The following is a 15,700-nucleotide window of genomic DNA, read 5'->3' as shown; positions in this document are numbered from 1 at the left end:
GGATTTAATGATTTGTGATGAATTGAGAGCACTTAAAACTGTTGTATTTTGTGTGAACAGGTAACAGTATGTTGATCAGAACAAGCAGTTGAAAAAGCAGGAGGAAGAGGTTAATCAGCTGTTGACCTTTTTCAAAGACTTCACAGTTTGTATCTTGAAAAACACAGAAAAGCTAGCCTCCTACTGTGTATTACTTAGCTAACATCTGTTTCTTGCTTCGTGTATGTGTATTATATATATGTACCCATACATAAAAACTACTTGACATGTGCAATGTTGATGTCATGGCCACTAGACTAGTTTCAAATTGGAGAATAGAATGTTGTCTTAGGGAATAAAATAAGCCTAAAACTGATCGATTCACTTGAGTGGCCTGGAAACTACAAGGATTTACTGACAGTGAGGGGCCATTTTGATTCAGTTGATGAGTAAGACTACAACCTGTAATGTGAAGAAGAGTAGTTTTGTTATGCGTATCCTGTGAGGAAAGGCCAAGATTGCTTCTCTGGTTTTGTTACTTCATTTACACAAAACTTAAGCAGCTTGTGCAGATTCTGGTAAAGTCGACACAAACCATGAGAAAGAAGAGATAAAAGTAGAAACTGTTGTCACTAGGGGATGTGATAAAACAGGTTAGCTCTATTTGAAAAGGTGAAGTTGCATCTCCTGTGTGGAGCTACCACATTTTTGGGTTGTCTAGAGTAATGTTCAGTTTTGGAAAGTGTATTTAGATAGTTTTGAAGGAACTGAAGGGCGCTGTGAGCCTGGAGCTTGCCTCTCCTTAGAACTGTTCCAGTCTTCACTACAGGGTGAGAAATGCTCGCCTAGAAACATGGGTCAGCTGTATGACATCAAAGTGTATTTGGTTGTAAAGCGTGCATTAGGAGAGTGCGATCTGAATTAAAAGGATTAATAAACAGTACAATTTACCAAACTCTGTAAAATGTGTTTTTTTTTCATTATTGTGTAGGGTTTGTAAGACTTTATTTTCTGTAAGAGTATAAAACATGGGTAACACGTATTTGTAGGAGGAGTGCTTGGGGTAAGAAACGGTGATGAACGACGCATGGCTGTGCTGCAATGCATCAGAGGGTATATAACTTTCAGATGAAGCTGACCCTACTAGAAAGCAAAACTGGGTTAAAACGCGCTCGTTTCAATACGAATTTCTGCCCAGGCCCGAGACCAGGCAGTTACCGCCATCCCCCTCAGCCGTGAGGGTGACGGGCACCGAGGGCGGGGCCATTAACGGCCGCCGGCGGTGACGTCAGAGGGAGGGCCGCTCCCCGCCAGCCCTGGGGGAAGGGCGGGCTCGCGGGGGGTCACGTGACGAGCGGCGGGGCCCAGAGCGAGGCGGCCGCGCCCCTTCCGGCGGGCGCTGCCGGGACCAGCGGGGAGGGGGCGGCCGGGCGCGGGGACGCCGCCCGCCATCACCTCCCTCCTCGCCTCGCCTCGCCGCCGTTCCCCGCTCCCCTCCCCTCATGGCGGAGCAGCGCACGGCTGCCGGCCCCTCCCTCCGCCCGCTCCGGCCTCCCCCTCCTCCTCCTCTTCGTCCGCGAGCGGCGGCGGCCGCGGGGCCCCTCCCGGCGGGGGTGTGAGGGGCGGTGGCGGCAGGTAACGGGGGGGGAGGGGCGGCGGGGCGAGGGGAGGGGGCGGGGCCTCGTGGGGTGGTGGGCGTGTGGGTGGGGCTTCTGGTAGGCCACGCCCCCTCCGCCCGGGCCCCGCCCCCACGTGCAGGGGGCGCCTCGGGGGAGCGGCGCCGGCTTCGTGCCCGGGGTCCCCGGAGCTGAGGGGACGCGGAGCCCCCCCCGGTACCCCCGGAGCCGGCTGGGGCAGCGCTGAGGTGTGCCGCGGGGCGGGGCCGGGCGGCCCTCGGGGGGGTCACGGTGAGGGGAGCTGGGGCCTCCGGGTCGGCTGCTGAACCGCCCGGCTGCGCTTTGGTTTGGGGCGTCATGCGGCGTTTTGGCTTGCTCTGTAGGTCAGGAGGGTGCCTTGTGTTTGTTTTCCGTGCTGTGAAGGTGGAGGCTGGGTCGGACGTCGTGGTCCTTGGTTGTTCTAAGACCTTTTTCAGTCTACCTGTTAATTTTCTCCATTTTGCTGCAATATCTCTAATGCTATATGTAATTCGACCCAATAAGTCATCCTGCATCTTTCTGAACGCTTTGATATGCCTCATTTTACATATATATAATTATACATACATAAAATATACATATATTTATTTATATATGCTGTATTTTTTTTCCTGAAAAGGTAACAGGTTCATTGGTAGGAAACTACTGCGTAAGTTCTCATGCGCATTGTGCTTAGACTTCAGCGTCACACTGGTTCTGCTTTCATTACAGCTCTTAAACCTTCTCAAGGTAAAATCATAACAAATAGAAAGCAGGTTACGTGCTCCTTGGTCACACCAAAGGAAAAGGTGTGTCTGAAGTCTAGATCTGACTTGGACTTACTAATTTTTTTTTATATTTGAAACTGCCCATCTTAAATGCTAGAGGTTCACGTCAGTGAACTCCTGCTGGTTACTCGTCCTACAGAGAATGGGAGCAGTGCAATAGGTACAGCCAGGGTGAGGCAAGTCATATCACTGACTCCTAATTTTAAGTCTATTTTGATGGACTTCTGGGAAACGCAGTCAACGCGGACAGTATTGGCTACAAAGCACCCTTTGTAGTTACATTTAGTTAATGAATAGCACGCTGTTTTAGTGAAGATACTTTTTCATTTTATGTTAAAATCTTTTAATTGAAGATCATTCTTTTTATAGAAGAGAATAAGTGCAAATACCAAATACAAAGAGTAAGACGTGCAGAAAGTTTAAGTGTGGAACTTTTCTCGTTTTCTCCTAGTACCTTAAAATGGAATGCTCATTGGTTTTCCTTCATTAATAGAAATCTGGTATAAAAGAGTAAGTCTCCCTGCTGTTTAAAATCTTTAAAAATGGGCAACTTTGAACCTGTTAACATGTCTTTTGCTTGGAATACCTGTGCTGGTGCCTCTAACGTTATGCTACATACATACACATATATGACATCTCTGTAAACATGAAATACTACGATACAACATACTACCTGGTCTGCGTGATATATAAACAATATGCATCAGATTGCACGCTCGTTTAACTTTGTTGACAAAGCTGGAAAACTTCATTGGGGTTTGACTTGCCATGCAAGTCCTAAATAACTCCTGTAGCACCTTTGGGTTCTGGATGTGTACGTACATCTTGGCCTTTTAAAGATGTATGTGGCTAACATTTCAACCAGCAGCTGTTTTGTCTTAATGGGATGTTATGCTTGTCCTTCCGGTGTTCTCTCGACCTGTGTTTCAGGGAGATGTTCAGGAGTGGACAGAACATGACTGAGAAAAGACTTGAATTAAAGAGTTAGCTGTATTTTGTGGACTTATTCTAAGGAAGATTACTTATCTGTTTTCGTACTTCTTTCCACCGTAGGAGTTCTGTATATGAACGTCCTATTAAGAACTTAATATACCAAAGCCAATAATTAAAATTTCCTATCACTGTTTTGTGATAAAGGTGCTTTAGCACATAACTTACTGAACTGAAAGGACTAGGATAGTATTTCAGCTCAAATTTAGCATGTTGCTTTCAAAGGAATATCTTAGATTGCAAGTTAATTTCTTTGATTAGCGAAATGAAAAGCAAAGGGATGGAATAACTGAGGCTTCAGATCAGACATACGTAGGGAAGATTAAATTTAAAAATCACACTACTCTGTTATTCGAGTTTTTTGAAACAGCAATTCTGCCTTTTTAAAGCATAGGTAAGACAATGTATGCTCTTGTGTGTCATGCATGAAAATGAGATGAGCGTGAAACTATGGACGTAATTTTTTTAGCTGAATTCTTAAAATGCCAGTTAATACTCTTTTGAACTTATATTTTAGGAACCTAAAATTTGAAATATTTAAAAAGCAAATGCGTCTGGATTTTGGAACAAAATTGGTACGTGTAAAGAGCATTTGAAAGGCTCATTGTTGAACATTTATGTTGTTAGGGAGTGTTTCTGTTTCCTGTGGATTTATGCCTCTGGAAAGGAAGAAGGAAACACGTAATAGTCAATGTGTATTTGTTATAAGCTTTTGGTGATTGAACCCACTTCTCTTCCTTGGAAAGTTTCACAGATAGGAGGGCACTGAGTAGGTGTGCTATTTCAATGCTAGAAACACAAAACTTCTCATGGAGCTCTTACAAATAAGTGCAATGGAAAATAAAACACCACAGAACAGTTCAGAAGACTCTGGGTGGCTGGAGCTGGCATAACCATTGCCGATGTCTTGTCAAAACAGACCTTTGTTTTAAAATCCTTCCGTGTGAGTCATATCTGAATCGTCTGCCGGTTGGTATTGGTGATCTGCCCAAAGGACAGAGAGTAATTAATGGCATCGGGCAGGGAAGGGCTGGCAGTGACACCGGCCCATTCACTGTTAAAAGTACCAGCTGTTAGAGAGTAAACCCTGAGTTCTTGCAATCAGGTATTTTATCTTACGTTTAGATCGTCTACTGGTGGCCAAGTAGGCAAAGTTTCAGAAATCCACCACGTTCACTTTTGCTGACAGTAATTACTGCTTTCATACAATGTACAACTATTAGAGGTGGTAATTAATTGTCTTTGGCTGGTAACTCCCCCATAGCTTGAGCGTATCCGCTTTTAAATGGAAAATAATATTTCGTCTCACAGTGTTACTGTTAGTGTTTCTGAACATTTAGAGAATTGATTTGTTACAGTAAATATTTAACATCTTCTGGGCTCTGTGTGCGCACACATGCTACTTTGGGGAGCAAAGAACTTTTGAGCAAAGAGGAATAAAAGTATTTGTGTGTTTTAGACTAGAGACTCTGTCTTGTCAGCAGCTTTATTTTCCATTTACGATACTCCCCAGTTACATCTTAAATTAAGCAAATGGGCTTTGTGGTTAATCTGGACTTACTTAAGTCCCACCAGTTTTTCAGAAAGCCTTTTCTCCTTGCCCACTAACCCTCAAACTTGGTCGGCTCCTTGTGCTGTCTGTCATTGTGCTGTTGTGCTCTGAGAGCTAGGGCTTATGATGTTAGACGATCCACAGGCAAATCCCAAATAGGTGTTTTTTTGGGACATTTTAAATACTGTTGCATGTAGGTAAGAACGTCGTATCCCCTCATTAGGTCTCTGAAAGAGCAGCAAACTTGTATTCCTTCATGAAACTGCTGGTCATGTATGGATGAAGTACTCTCGGTGTTAAAATCAGCTGTGAACTCAGTTAAAGACCCTCAGCAGAACTGTACCAAGTACAAGGAAAAACACTGCCAGCTCCGCTTACCTCCTGCATTTCCTGGCTTCTCTCCTTTTTGTGAGTTGGTGGTGGCCCGGGCTGCTGGAATAGGACAGTTTCAGTGCGTCCCAAAGCTGAAGCTTTAAAGGAGTACTTATTCCAGAAAATGCTCCTTTCACTTCATTTCATTCTGTTCATATTTCCAAAGGTAATAGATAGCTTTTCTAGACGATGTTTATGAATACGTCTTAGGTCCTCTTCTACTGAAACTCGGGGTTAGAATTCAAGTACAGCCTGCCCAAAACGTGAGCTCTCCTGTGCCTGCGACTGCGGACATCCCTATAAGCTGCAAAGGGAAGCCTGGCCATCCTGTCTGAGCAGAGATCGGGCTGGCCACGTCTATGAGGACAGCTCAGCTTAGAAAGAAAAGCTAGCGCTAACCTATGTGAAGAAGTAGTCAAGATTAGAATCGTTTAGGAGGCTAACAGAGCAGTTGATGGGGAATCAAAATGCTTTTAATGTATTTAGGACTTGAGGGAAAGTAGGATTAATAGTTCTGGCACATAGCATCCTTAGGGCATTTTTTAAGTCTAAATTCAGAAAACTACCACGAGTTTTTCTCAGTCATCTGCAATCATATTTTTCTACTCCAAAGAAAAACAGCATGTGCTTCTTCCCTGGTCTCTGAGACGCAGTGGGTGGCAGGATGGGACTGAGTAATGCTCTTCACCTCCATCAGAAGTTTTTGTGTAGATAACGCTGCAAGCTGGAGGGGAAAAAAAAAAGGTGGTTTTGGCAGTTAAAGTCCAGTTTTAATAACAAGCTCCCCTAGTAAAAGTGCTCTCGTTAGTGACACAGCTAGAGCAGGAGAGGTGCCCTCCCGCAAGCTGGTGCAGCACCAGCACCACGCGGCGCATCGGCTGCAGCTGAAGAGCTCGATGACCGGCTTCGTGTCTTGGGACTGCCAGAAGGGCTGGTAGAATGGTCACAAACGTCTCCAGGTGCCTCTTCCTTGCATTAAAAATGCCTTTGTTCTCCAGGGGACTGGAAGTGTGGCTTTGAATTAAAAACCAGAGAAGTACTTGATGCAGTTAGGTGACTTGTTCCGCTCTGTCTCACGCTAGTCATTTGTCCCCTGGGGTTTTGTTTGGTGGCTGTCTTTGTATCATGCAAGAATCCACTTAAGTTGTTTTTTGTTGTTGTTGTTGTTTTAAAGTCATTAGAAGCTGAAAACAGACCTTCACAGTTATATTTATTTATTTATTTACAAAATAAGGTACTAAAACTTACGTAAGGATAATCAAAGAGGGCTTGAGAGTTTTGAACAGGAGATCTTACGGCATTTTGAATTAGTGACATGTTGAGCTCTTATTAAATGGGACTGCTTTCCTTCACTTTTTTGCAGCCTAACGGGATGCAAATAAGAGGATCTATGTTCAGGGTTAATGTGAACCTACCTGTGGCTCTCTGCTGGGCTTCCCTAGTGGTGCAGTGCATTAATCCAAGTTGGCAGCAGGAACATAGAGGGAAAGGCAGCGTTGGAAGAAAAGTTTGTGAAGAAACAAGCACAGGAATTGGAGCTGTGAGCTTGAGTGGCAGGCTGCAATATGCCTGTATGGAGTGTTAGGCTTGCAGTGGTATGTCCCTCTCTGCCAGAGCCTGGGTGCTGGGTGCCGCAGTGTGTTGATGCTGGCGGTGTGCTCCTCCTCCTGGAGCTGCTGTCTTCCTTCGAAATCAAAAGCTTGTTGATACAACTTGCATCACGCACCGTGCTTCTGAATAGCTGGAAAATGGTTGCTTAGGGAAATAAACGCTCTTCTGAGCACATCAGTGGTAGGTGCTCCCAGGAAATAAAATTGTCTTATCTATAGGTGTTTTCTTCCTTTAGACTAGTTCTCTGTACAGTCATAATTACCTGTTACCTTAAAATCAAAGCCTAAAGATAGTTTCCATTTGCCTCAGTACTACAGAGAGGTTAATCACCTTGAAAGTACTTTAGGATTTGTTTTTTTTGTTTTTTTTTTTTTCAAAATGATTTATGGAGATGCTTGGAATTTGAAACCTTACCTGTTACATGGAATCCAAGGTATCCCCATTACGTCTTTTCTCCTGTTATGTGTTGCACTGAACTAAAGGTCCGTGTTTAGCTAGAGGTTGGGTATGTAAAATCTTGGTTTCTAGTCTGAAAGTTAGCATCTCCTGCTAAGCTGTACTCGGAGGTCTTGCATGACTAAATTTGGAGCCTGGGAAGTTGGGTGAATGCTTTTCAACGGTAAACTCGTACTTGTTACTGAAGGTGAGCTGGAAAAATACTTCATACACGTGTGGGAAACTCTTTGTACAGTGCATCAACAAATAGCTGCCTTTTCTTGTTCCAGATTCCCTCTTTGTTAGAGGATCAGTGCATGTGTGTTCGTTCAAGTTTGCTCGTGTTAGACAAGTTACGGTATGATTACACAGTTCTGCTCTTTCACTTTTCTAGGGAGTTTCTGTGGAAGAGATGCTGTGGCTGTTCTCAAACTCTCTTACAAACTGATTCTGATGTAAGTAATTATTTGAGCAGTATCATCAGTTAGGAGGTGTGCTGGGCATGATCTGTGTACTTAAGGAAAAGAAGAATAAATTGCACATCTTAAAGTTTCCTTAGGTTTCTTTTTTTTTAAAGGACTTTTCTTGTTTTGGGTTTCAGTTTTAATGTTCTGGGTCAGATGCCCTCGTGTGCATTCAGACTTCTTAGTCACTCATCTGTGATGCAAGCTTACGCGTGCTTCGAGGGTTGCCTTTTTTTCTTCTGTTTATTTTCCTCCTTTTATTATTTTCATAGACCTTTCACAGGAAGAACCATCCATGTGAGCTGTTGAGGATTTGTCTGCACATTATATATTTCTACCAATTTAATCGGTGTGTTTGTTTTGCTCAGGTTTCGGTGTTGCATCATCTTGTGTTGAGTAACAGAAGTTGTGCTGTTCGTTGATCAATGTGACAGTCACTTGTAGTTTACGAGATGAGCCAAACCCGTGGGAAATATGACTTCTGCATTGGTCTGGCATTGGCTATGAGCTCCAGCATCTTCATTGGAGGAAGCTTCATCCTGAAAAAGAAGGGGCTGCTCCGATTAGCTAGGAAAGGCTCCATGAGAGCAGGTAAATGTGTTTCAGAAACTTGACTTCTAAGTTTTACCGCTCCAAAGAAGATCACTAAACTTAAGATTTTGTTCCGACTCAGATATAGGAAACCTAAAATATGTATCTGGTGTTTTATTTCCCTCCGGTGTCACATACGTCTCACTCAGTGTGTGATGCATACTATGCAGTTTGCATATAGTGCCCCGTGAGGACGCTCACTGAACTATCCTTTGCGTCTCAGCATCACGTATGGTGATGCACTGTGCTGCAGTCTGTTATTTGGAGCCGCTGAAAGTGTTTGGTTTTTAAGCCAGGAAGATTCTGAACAGTGTTCAGTTTTAATTATGGATTAATATATTACCAGTGCACAAAAAGCCAATTTAGTGGACTGTTTGTATTTCCAGCTTTATTTTGTTGAACTGCATTTAATAAAATTAAATAGCTCTCAGTATAGCTGTTACTATTTTGGGAACTGATTTTTTTCATCCTTTTGCCAATGTACTTGATTGGAACAGTAAAATGCTGATTTGCACTAACTAGATTTTTTTTCTTACAGCTGACTGTGTTTGGTAAATGAGGTTCATATCTGAAATATCTAGTAGCAAAGAATTCTGTCTACATCAGGGAGGAGCCCAACTTAATGTTTTCAAGTTCTTAAAAGCCGCTTGCCCCAGCTCTGTATTTCCTGCAAAGGAAATGAGTGATTGTTATGCTAGGTCAGAGCTTGGGAACAGAGTGCAATGAGTGTGTGAATGAATGATCTAAGGATGCTGCAACCAGAAGATTGAATCTGAGTAGTTTTAATTCAGCACTTGTCATCTCTGCTTGTAAAAGATGGTTGATCTTGAGTGAGATACGTGATTCATGCTTTCTGGGTTGGAATGGGGAAGTGTGACTGCACTTCACACATTTGTATGTGTAATCAACTACCTAAGCCACGCATGTCTCTTAAGAGACATGTAATTTGGCTTTTCATGTCATTGCAGTGAGTTGAAAGAACTGTTTTTTAGTGTAAAGCCAGAATAACAATCCGTGCCATTTTTAATAGGAAGGAAATCAAATAATTAGTTTTCAAAGTGGGCTGCAGGAGGCATCTGCGCATCAGAGCTTGAAGATACTTAGTCTTTATAGCTAACAGTTATGAGAAGGCAGCCCATGTTTTTATGGGCGTGGGCTACGAAAACTATTTTGGCAGTGTTACTGTTTGTTGAGGTATGGTTTTCATGGAGTAACATGCATTCTTTCAATTTCAGGACAAGGTGGTCATGCGTACCTTAAGGAGTGGCTGTGGTGGGCTGGACTTCTTTCAAGTAAGTAAATTTTGAGATGGTGTCTGTCGTCTGAACTTTTAATTGCTTAAATTCTGGACTTACTGACTGTAATCATGAAACTGGCTTAATTTACATTGTACCCTGTAACATGTTTGCTTTGTAGCCTGGTATTGCAGAGGTCTCCATGCAAAAGTTCATGACTCAAGTTAGCAGGTTGGGGAGCCAGAACGTAGACGCTCCAAAATACATCTTCTAGTTTGGCTGAATCAATTTTAGTACGTGTTGTAGTCCTCCAGTCTGCTCTACAAAATAGTAATGAAGTTTTTTGTTCTGTTAGCTGAGCACCAGAATTAGACTTTTCCTTTGTTCTGTACTGAATGTTCATGTCTGAAAGAACACTTGCACTGATTCACAGGTTTGTTGCATAAGACACCCTAACTTGTTTTTCTTTGTTATTATTATTACTACTCTGCAGTGGGAGCTGGCGAAGTAGCTAACTTTGCTGCCTACGCTTTTGCACCAGCTACGTTAGTGACTCCTCTAGGAGCTCTCAGTGTTCTTGTAAGGTAAGAAACACCAACAGAAAGCAGTGGGGTTTCAGAGAGAGAAGTTAAATATTTATTTAGAAATAAGTCACTGAGATATACAGTAATAAATGTGGTTTGTTCTTAACTATGAATGAATGGTGGGTACAAACATCGGGAGTAACTCTTAAGTTTCTCCAAATGTAAAATGACTGTTCTAAAATGATTCGAGAAATCTGCACCTCAGTCTGCAAAAAGCTATCACCTTCTCCATTTGAAAAATATGCTGTATGCAACAGAGTAGTATTTTTATTCCCAATTGAAGATATTTATCTTTTTATTTATCTTTTAAAAATGATTTTTACATGTGCCTAGATACAGAGTTTTTGGGAGGCAGCATAAAAAATGGGTTAATGGACATTAATAGTGTTCCTGCTCACCAAAAGCTGCATGTTGTATATGTGAGTGACCTGTACAGTCAAAGCAACCTGTACGTGGATGAGCAAATTAATGCAATATTACTAACTCCATGTTTGCTGGTGTGTATTTTTTCTTCTTAGTGCCATTCTGTCATCCTTCTTTTTAAATGAAAAACTTAATCTCCACGGAAAAATAGGGTGTTTGCTAAGTATACTTGGATCAACTGTGATGGTCATTCACGCTCCACAAGAGGAGGAAGTAGAAACTTTAAATGAAATGTCCAACAAACTAGGTGATCCAGGTAAGACAGATGCTGGCTTGATCTCTAAGTAGCTATTGCAGAAAGATGTGTGTGCTTGCTCTTCTCTAAGCAGCCCATTGTTCCTTTGTTATAGTTTTATTACTGCTTTTTTCAAGTTCTAGGAAGGCAGCCTGTCTGCTTCTTTTTGTCAAAATGAACTAGGGCTTTGAGTTCTGTGATGGACTTCCATAGGGTGCTTTGCGTGATGCCAGTGAACTTCTTTGGCCTTGAACAAAGCGTTTTGATATGAACCACTGAGATAACAGTTTAAAGAAACGCAGCAGCACAGATGGATAAATACAACTTTTATAAATTTTAACTCAAGTGTGTCGGTCTCTGTAAGCCCAATTTTGATCTGTCCTTAAGTGAAGAAGTAGGTTTGGTGGTAGGTGTCTGCTGAGAAGTGTAATCCTTGAGGCTACCTTATGTGCTTACATGGAAGATGAGGCACTCACATACACTTCTGCAAAATGCTATACTTGCAGAGCCAATTCCCATTTTAAACACAAGGAAGTGTCCAGCACAGAGACTAAAAAGATGATCTTACGGAATGAGCTGATTATTGGAAATCTGCTGATGAACATAGCAGCCTGCCAAAACATACTTCCTTAAGAGCATTCAGCCACAAGCCTGGATCCAGTATCTCTGTGCCTCCGTGAGGCTGTGTGTAAGGCAATATAGCAATCTAATCCTGTAGTCATCATGCTGATAGAACAGTAAAGGTAATATAATATGCCTAAGTTTCATTATTTTAGCAAGGTCACTCTAAAAGTGTTTAACTTTGCTGTTGAAGGAGTAGTGAGTGAGAAGCAGCCTGATCTTTTCTGTGTAAGCTGAGCCAATCACCTTGTTAACGTGTATTCTTGGTACCTCTGAGATGCTTTTGATCGTATACGTCAATAACAAGCCTTTTTTTATTTCCCCAAACACAGGTTTTGTGGTCTTTGCAACACTTGTTGTCATTGTGTCTTTAATTCTAATATTTGTGGTGGGACCTCGCCATGGACAGACCAACATTCTCGTGTACATAACAATTTGCTCTGTGATTGGAGCGTTATCAGTTTCCTGTGTAAAAGGTTTGGGCATCGCTATCAAGGAACTTTTTGCGGGAAAACCAGTGCTGAAGCATCCCTTGTCTTGGATTCTGCTGCTAAGCCTTATTGTCTGTGTGAGCACGCAGATCAACTATCTGAACAGGGCTCTGGATATATTCAACACTTCGATAGTGACTCCGATCTATTATGTAATCTTTACGACATCCGTTTTAACTTGTTCCGCCATCCTTTTCAAGGAATGGCAGCACATGGCGGCTGATGATATTATTGGCACCTTCAGTGGCTTCCTCACTATTATTGTGGGGATCTTTTTATTGCATGCCTTCAAAGATGTTAATTTCACCCTGGCAAATTTGCCCGTCTCCTTGCGGAAAGATGAGAGAGCAGCAAATGGTTCTTTGCTGAGCACGTACGACTGCTTTAATCATGACGAAGAAAGTTCTACCTGTGTAGGTGAAATGCAATCCACTGAGAGTCTCTCAGCCAGGAGAAATGGAAGTCTGTCAGCCTTCTGAAAATATCTACGTGTTAAATAAGAAAGGAACAATTCTGTAACTCTGGATTATTTTTTTTTTCTGCTGTGAAATGTCTGAGCTTGTCTGGAACCTCATGTTCTTCTTAACGGTACGTGTAGACAATCTGTATTTTTTAAGTTTGATTAGTTTGGATCAAAATCACTGAAGGGGGTTTATTTTGCCTTATTTTTACTTTAAAAAAATACTAAAATGACCTCAGACCACAGTTGGGTTTGTTGCTTAAGTTATGTGTAAATACTTTCATTTCACTCTTCTGTTTTCAGATGTATTGCACTAATGACAATTTTATCAAAAATAAATGGCTTTATTTCTGCATTGGTGGTAAACAGATTGCAGTGAAACTGAATCCTTTGTACTCATGCCCTGAATGCATGCTGAGTGGCTGTAAGCATACTAAAACTGGAGCTGTTCCAGCTTTGAAACAGGAAATGGAAAGCTACAACCAAGCAGGAGTAAATCCTTTGAAAATACTGCTGAACTAAAGCTTTATGTTAAACTTGCAGGATTTACATCAACCAAACCAACCTTACCCCATCAGCGTAACTGGGTGGCAGCAGCAAGAAGGCAGGAGCTTCTGCTTTGCTTGGCTAGGTAAGGCACTAGCACCAGCTGTCATGCCACCTCGTGCAGGAGGAAAAATTTGAGTAGTTAATAGCGCTTCACAGCAGCTATTTCCTCTTCTGTGCAAGAGGTCCCATGGAGTCTGTTTGGTTTTAGTACTTACTGATAAGGAGTATAGTTTATTATCAGGACCAAAAAACAAATCCAGCTCCCACCTGTGAAACCAACTTTGCTTTGGTTCACTGGAGGAGGGGCTGAGGGACCAAGGTCTCAAGTAAGAAAACGAGATTCTTTAAATTCTGGGTGCACAGCAGGATTTGAACTTTTAACTAGTTGGAAGGAACATGACATCAGCGCTGTTCAGCTACAGACCACAGCCCTCTGAAGGTTGTGCAACAAAGCCCGTAACAGCTGGGAGTGGCAGGAAAGGTATCAGGCGGTGGAGGAGTCACTGAGCACCTGGTTGGCCCTTCTAGTACCAAAGCACCACCCCGAAGAGCAGGTTAAAAATCTCACGCTGCAGCACCTGTTGCTTTATGTTTCAAGACACTTTGGACTCCACACCCCTTACATCTGATGACTGATTATTTAAAATGAGAAAGTTACACCTTTTGTACGCTTTGTTTTTGGTGCTGTTTTTTTTTTCCCACTCTCTTACCATCTTAATCAGGTTGACAAAAATAGTAAGCCACCTCTGAAAACACGGAACAAACATCTCATAGGACTAACGTCTGAAAGTCTCTTGAACACCCTCACTAAAGGGAAAAAGGTCACGTTAATAGCTGTATTAATGCCAGTACATTTAAGATGTTAGAGATCAAGTCTCTTACTGCTGCCCATTAACCAGTAAGAATTAGAACATACTTTAATTACACCACAGTTAGTTATTTTTAAGTAGTTCTTAAGCCAAAAATTAGGCTTTATTTCTGGAACATTTATGTACCACATGGCCAAGCTGAAGCCTCAGGTATGTGTGACTTAGTAGTTATTCCTAAACCAATTATGATCTAGCCTCTAGTTTGCTGAGGCATTTCATCCCATTTCTTCTTCAAAAATAGTTACCCACTCCTGTACCTACACATTGCTTATTTTCTGCCTGCATCCTGTCAGACACTTATTTCTACCCGTTACTGGACTCAGTTTTGTTACTGTAAAACATTTGAAAGAGCTCAGCAGGAGAAAAGGAGCTGTTGTCAATTAACCTTGAATGAGTAAGAGGGATGGGAGAAAAATAGGTTCTTAAAGGGATACCTTCTTGGTTTCACAGTATGGGTTAGAAACATTGATGAAAGACCATCTCCAGAAGTCAGTGTCCTGGATAAAACATCTACTTATTCCTCGGTGTCTGTTCCAACCCTCTTAACTCCCATTTGTTTGGGTGAGATAGTTTTGGCTTGATTCTAACAGCTAACTAGCTGTACGACACCACTGAACAGTTCTGGTAGGATCCCCCAGTAAGGAAGCAGGAGTTCCTACTTTCAGGTGAACTGGCTGCTTTAAAACTCAAGTCTTAGAGTTGCAAAGTTTTACAAACGATTTTACTGATGCAGTGTTTGCATAATACAGTTAAGTGTAATAAAACATTTTTTGCAAGTAAATCATGATTAATACTCATTAGAACTTATGTACTGAGACAGATTACATCTGATCAGTCTGTTCAAGATTCTTGTAAATAAGAACCCCTTACCAGTTGTAAACACGTATTTTGCTAGACAGGTATCTATCTCCAGCCAAAATACAAGCTGTGTTAGAAGCTCTCATTAAAAAAAAAAAAAAAAGGAGGCAGATCCCATTCTAATCAAGTAAAGTACTGCCATTTAAAAATAACAGAATACTATCAGTCACCTCCATGATAAATAACCACCACCTTAATTAGCCTTCATTTCCATTATTGCTGATCACAGAAAAGTTTTATAACGAGGAAAAACAAATCAGCTGACTAGAAAAATTACTCACGAAGCACCAGAGTTTGTTGTTGTGTTTTTTTTTGTTGTGTTTTTTTTAATAAAGGCTAATTAAGCAATTAATTATGCTCTAATACAATTAGGAATTGATTTCTAGAAAAATTTTCTACAGAACCCAGTTTCTTCCCCTCCACAGCCATTATTTTGACAGCGCAGGGGGAAAGTTATGCCAAATCCAGTCTAACATAGCCACCTCAGTACAGGAATGCAAAGAGATTTCAAAAACAAACCTTTTACAGTTGCAGGCTTTTAATCAAAGTATACAAAATTTTAGTCTAGAAAAATAAGTATGGATTGTATACAGTTACTGTGCTTGGAGACTGAAGAGGACAGCACACCACTCAAATGGTACAGGCATACTGAAAAACACAAGTAGGAGCCCCAGTAAAAGTGTTGGTGTGTTTTTTGTTTCTCATACTTTTAGCCTAAATAGGTGAAAAAAATTGTCAGGTGAGAAGTCTAGTTGCTGGCAAGGGACTGATGAATAGGAGGCTGGAAGCAGCGCACGTGTTCCACGGGTGTGCTCTCTCCATCCCCAGACTTCAAATACTTGTCCAAAATAGCAATTATTTCATCATTCAGAATCTGGAACTTGCGAATTCTTTCAACCATTTTCTTCAAAGGCTGCAAACATCAAAAAAAGAAAATAAAAATCCACAACATACAAACA

At 41.7% G+C, this 15,700-nt stretch overlaps 2 protein-coding genes across 11 annotated transcripts in view; one reads left to right on the top strand and one right to left on the bottom strand.

Annotated features, from left to right (window-relative positions):
• The first annotated feature begins 1,345 nt into the window (after positions 1-1,345).
• On the top strand, positions 1,346-12,833 carry NIPA2 (NIPA magnesium transporter 2). 4 transcript variants are annotated; one of them, XM_066983381.1, is made up of 7 exons: positions 1,347-1,614; positions 7,756-7,816; positions 8,194-8,416; positions 9,652-9,708; positions 10,145-10,235; positions 10,754-10,914; positions 11,847-12,833. In XM_066983381.1, the coding sequence occupies exons 3-7, from the start codon at positions 8,278-8,280 to the stop codon at positions 12,482-12,484; spliced, it is 1,086 nt and encodes a 361-aa protein (XP_066839482.1). In that variant the 5' UTR covers positions 1,347-1,614; positions 7,756-7,816; positions 8,194-8,277; the 3' UTR covers positions 12,485-12,833. The 4 variants fall into 4 exon arrangements, with proteins under 4 accessions (XP_066839495.1, XP_066839482.1, XP_047907152.1 ...); XM_048051195.2 differs by lacking the exon at positions 1,347-1,614 and adding an exon at positions 1,756-1,843; XM_066983394.1 differs by lacking the exon at positions 7,756-7,816 and having other exon boundaries at positions 1,346-1,614.
• CYFIP1 (cytoplasmic FMR1 interacting protein 1) overlaps positions 10,142-15,700 on the bottom strand; it is a 73,538-nt gene continuing 67,979 nt past the window's right edge. For all 7 annotated transcript variants that reach the window (XM_013180689.3, XM_048051194.2, XM_048051193.2 and 4 more), the window contains one exon: positions 10,142-15,654. In XM_013180689.3, the coding sequence (XP_013036143.1) occupies positions 15,490-15,654 (165 nt within the window). In that variant the 3' untranslated portion in view covers positions 10,142-15,489. The remainder of the gene's footprint in view (positions 15,655-15,700) is intronic.

Source organism: Anser cygnoides, chromosome 1 (assembly GCF_040182565.1).
Source record: "Anser cygnoides isolate HZ-2024a breed goose chromosome 1, Taihu_goose_T2T_genome, whole genome shotgun sequence".
Classification (NCBI taxonomy): domain Eukaryota; kingdom Metazoa; phylum Chordata; class Aves; order Anseriformes; family Anatidae; genus Anser; species Anser cygnoides.
Note: the sequence above shows the minus strand (reverse complement) of the source record. Positions and strands in the feature narration are given on the sequence as shown.

Coding starts and splice junctions, on each gene's coding strand:
- NIPA2 (XM_066983394.1), top strand. CDS start 8,278: ATGAGCCAAACCCGTGGGAAATATGACTTCTGCATTGGTCTGGCATTG. Junction 8,417..9,651: donor GAAAGGCTCCATGAGAGCAG/GTAAATGTGTTT, acceptor TTTCAATTTCAG/GACAAGGTGGTCATGCGTAC. Junction 10,236..10,753: donor GCTCTCAGTGTTCTTGTAAG/GTAAGAAACACC, acceptor TTTTCTTCTTAG/TGCCATTCTGTCATCCTTCT.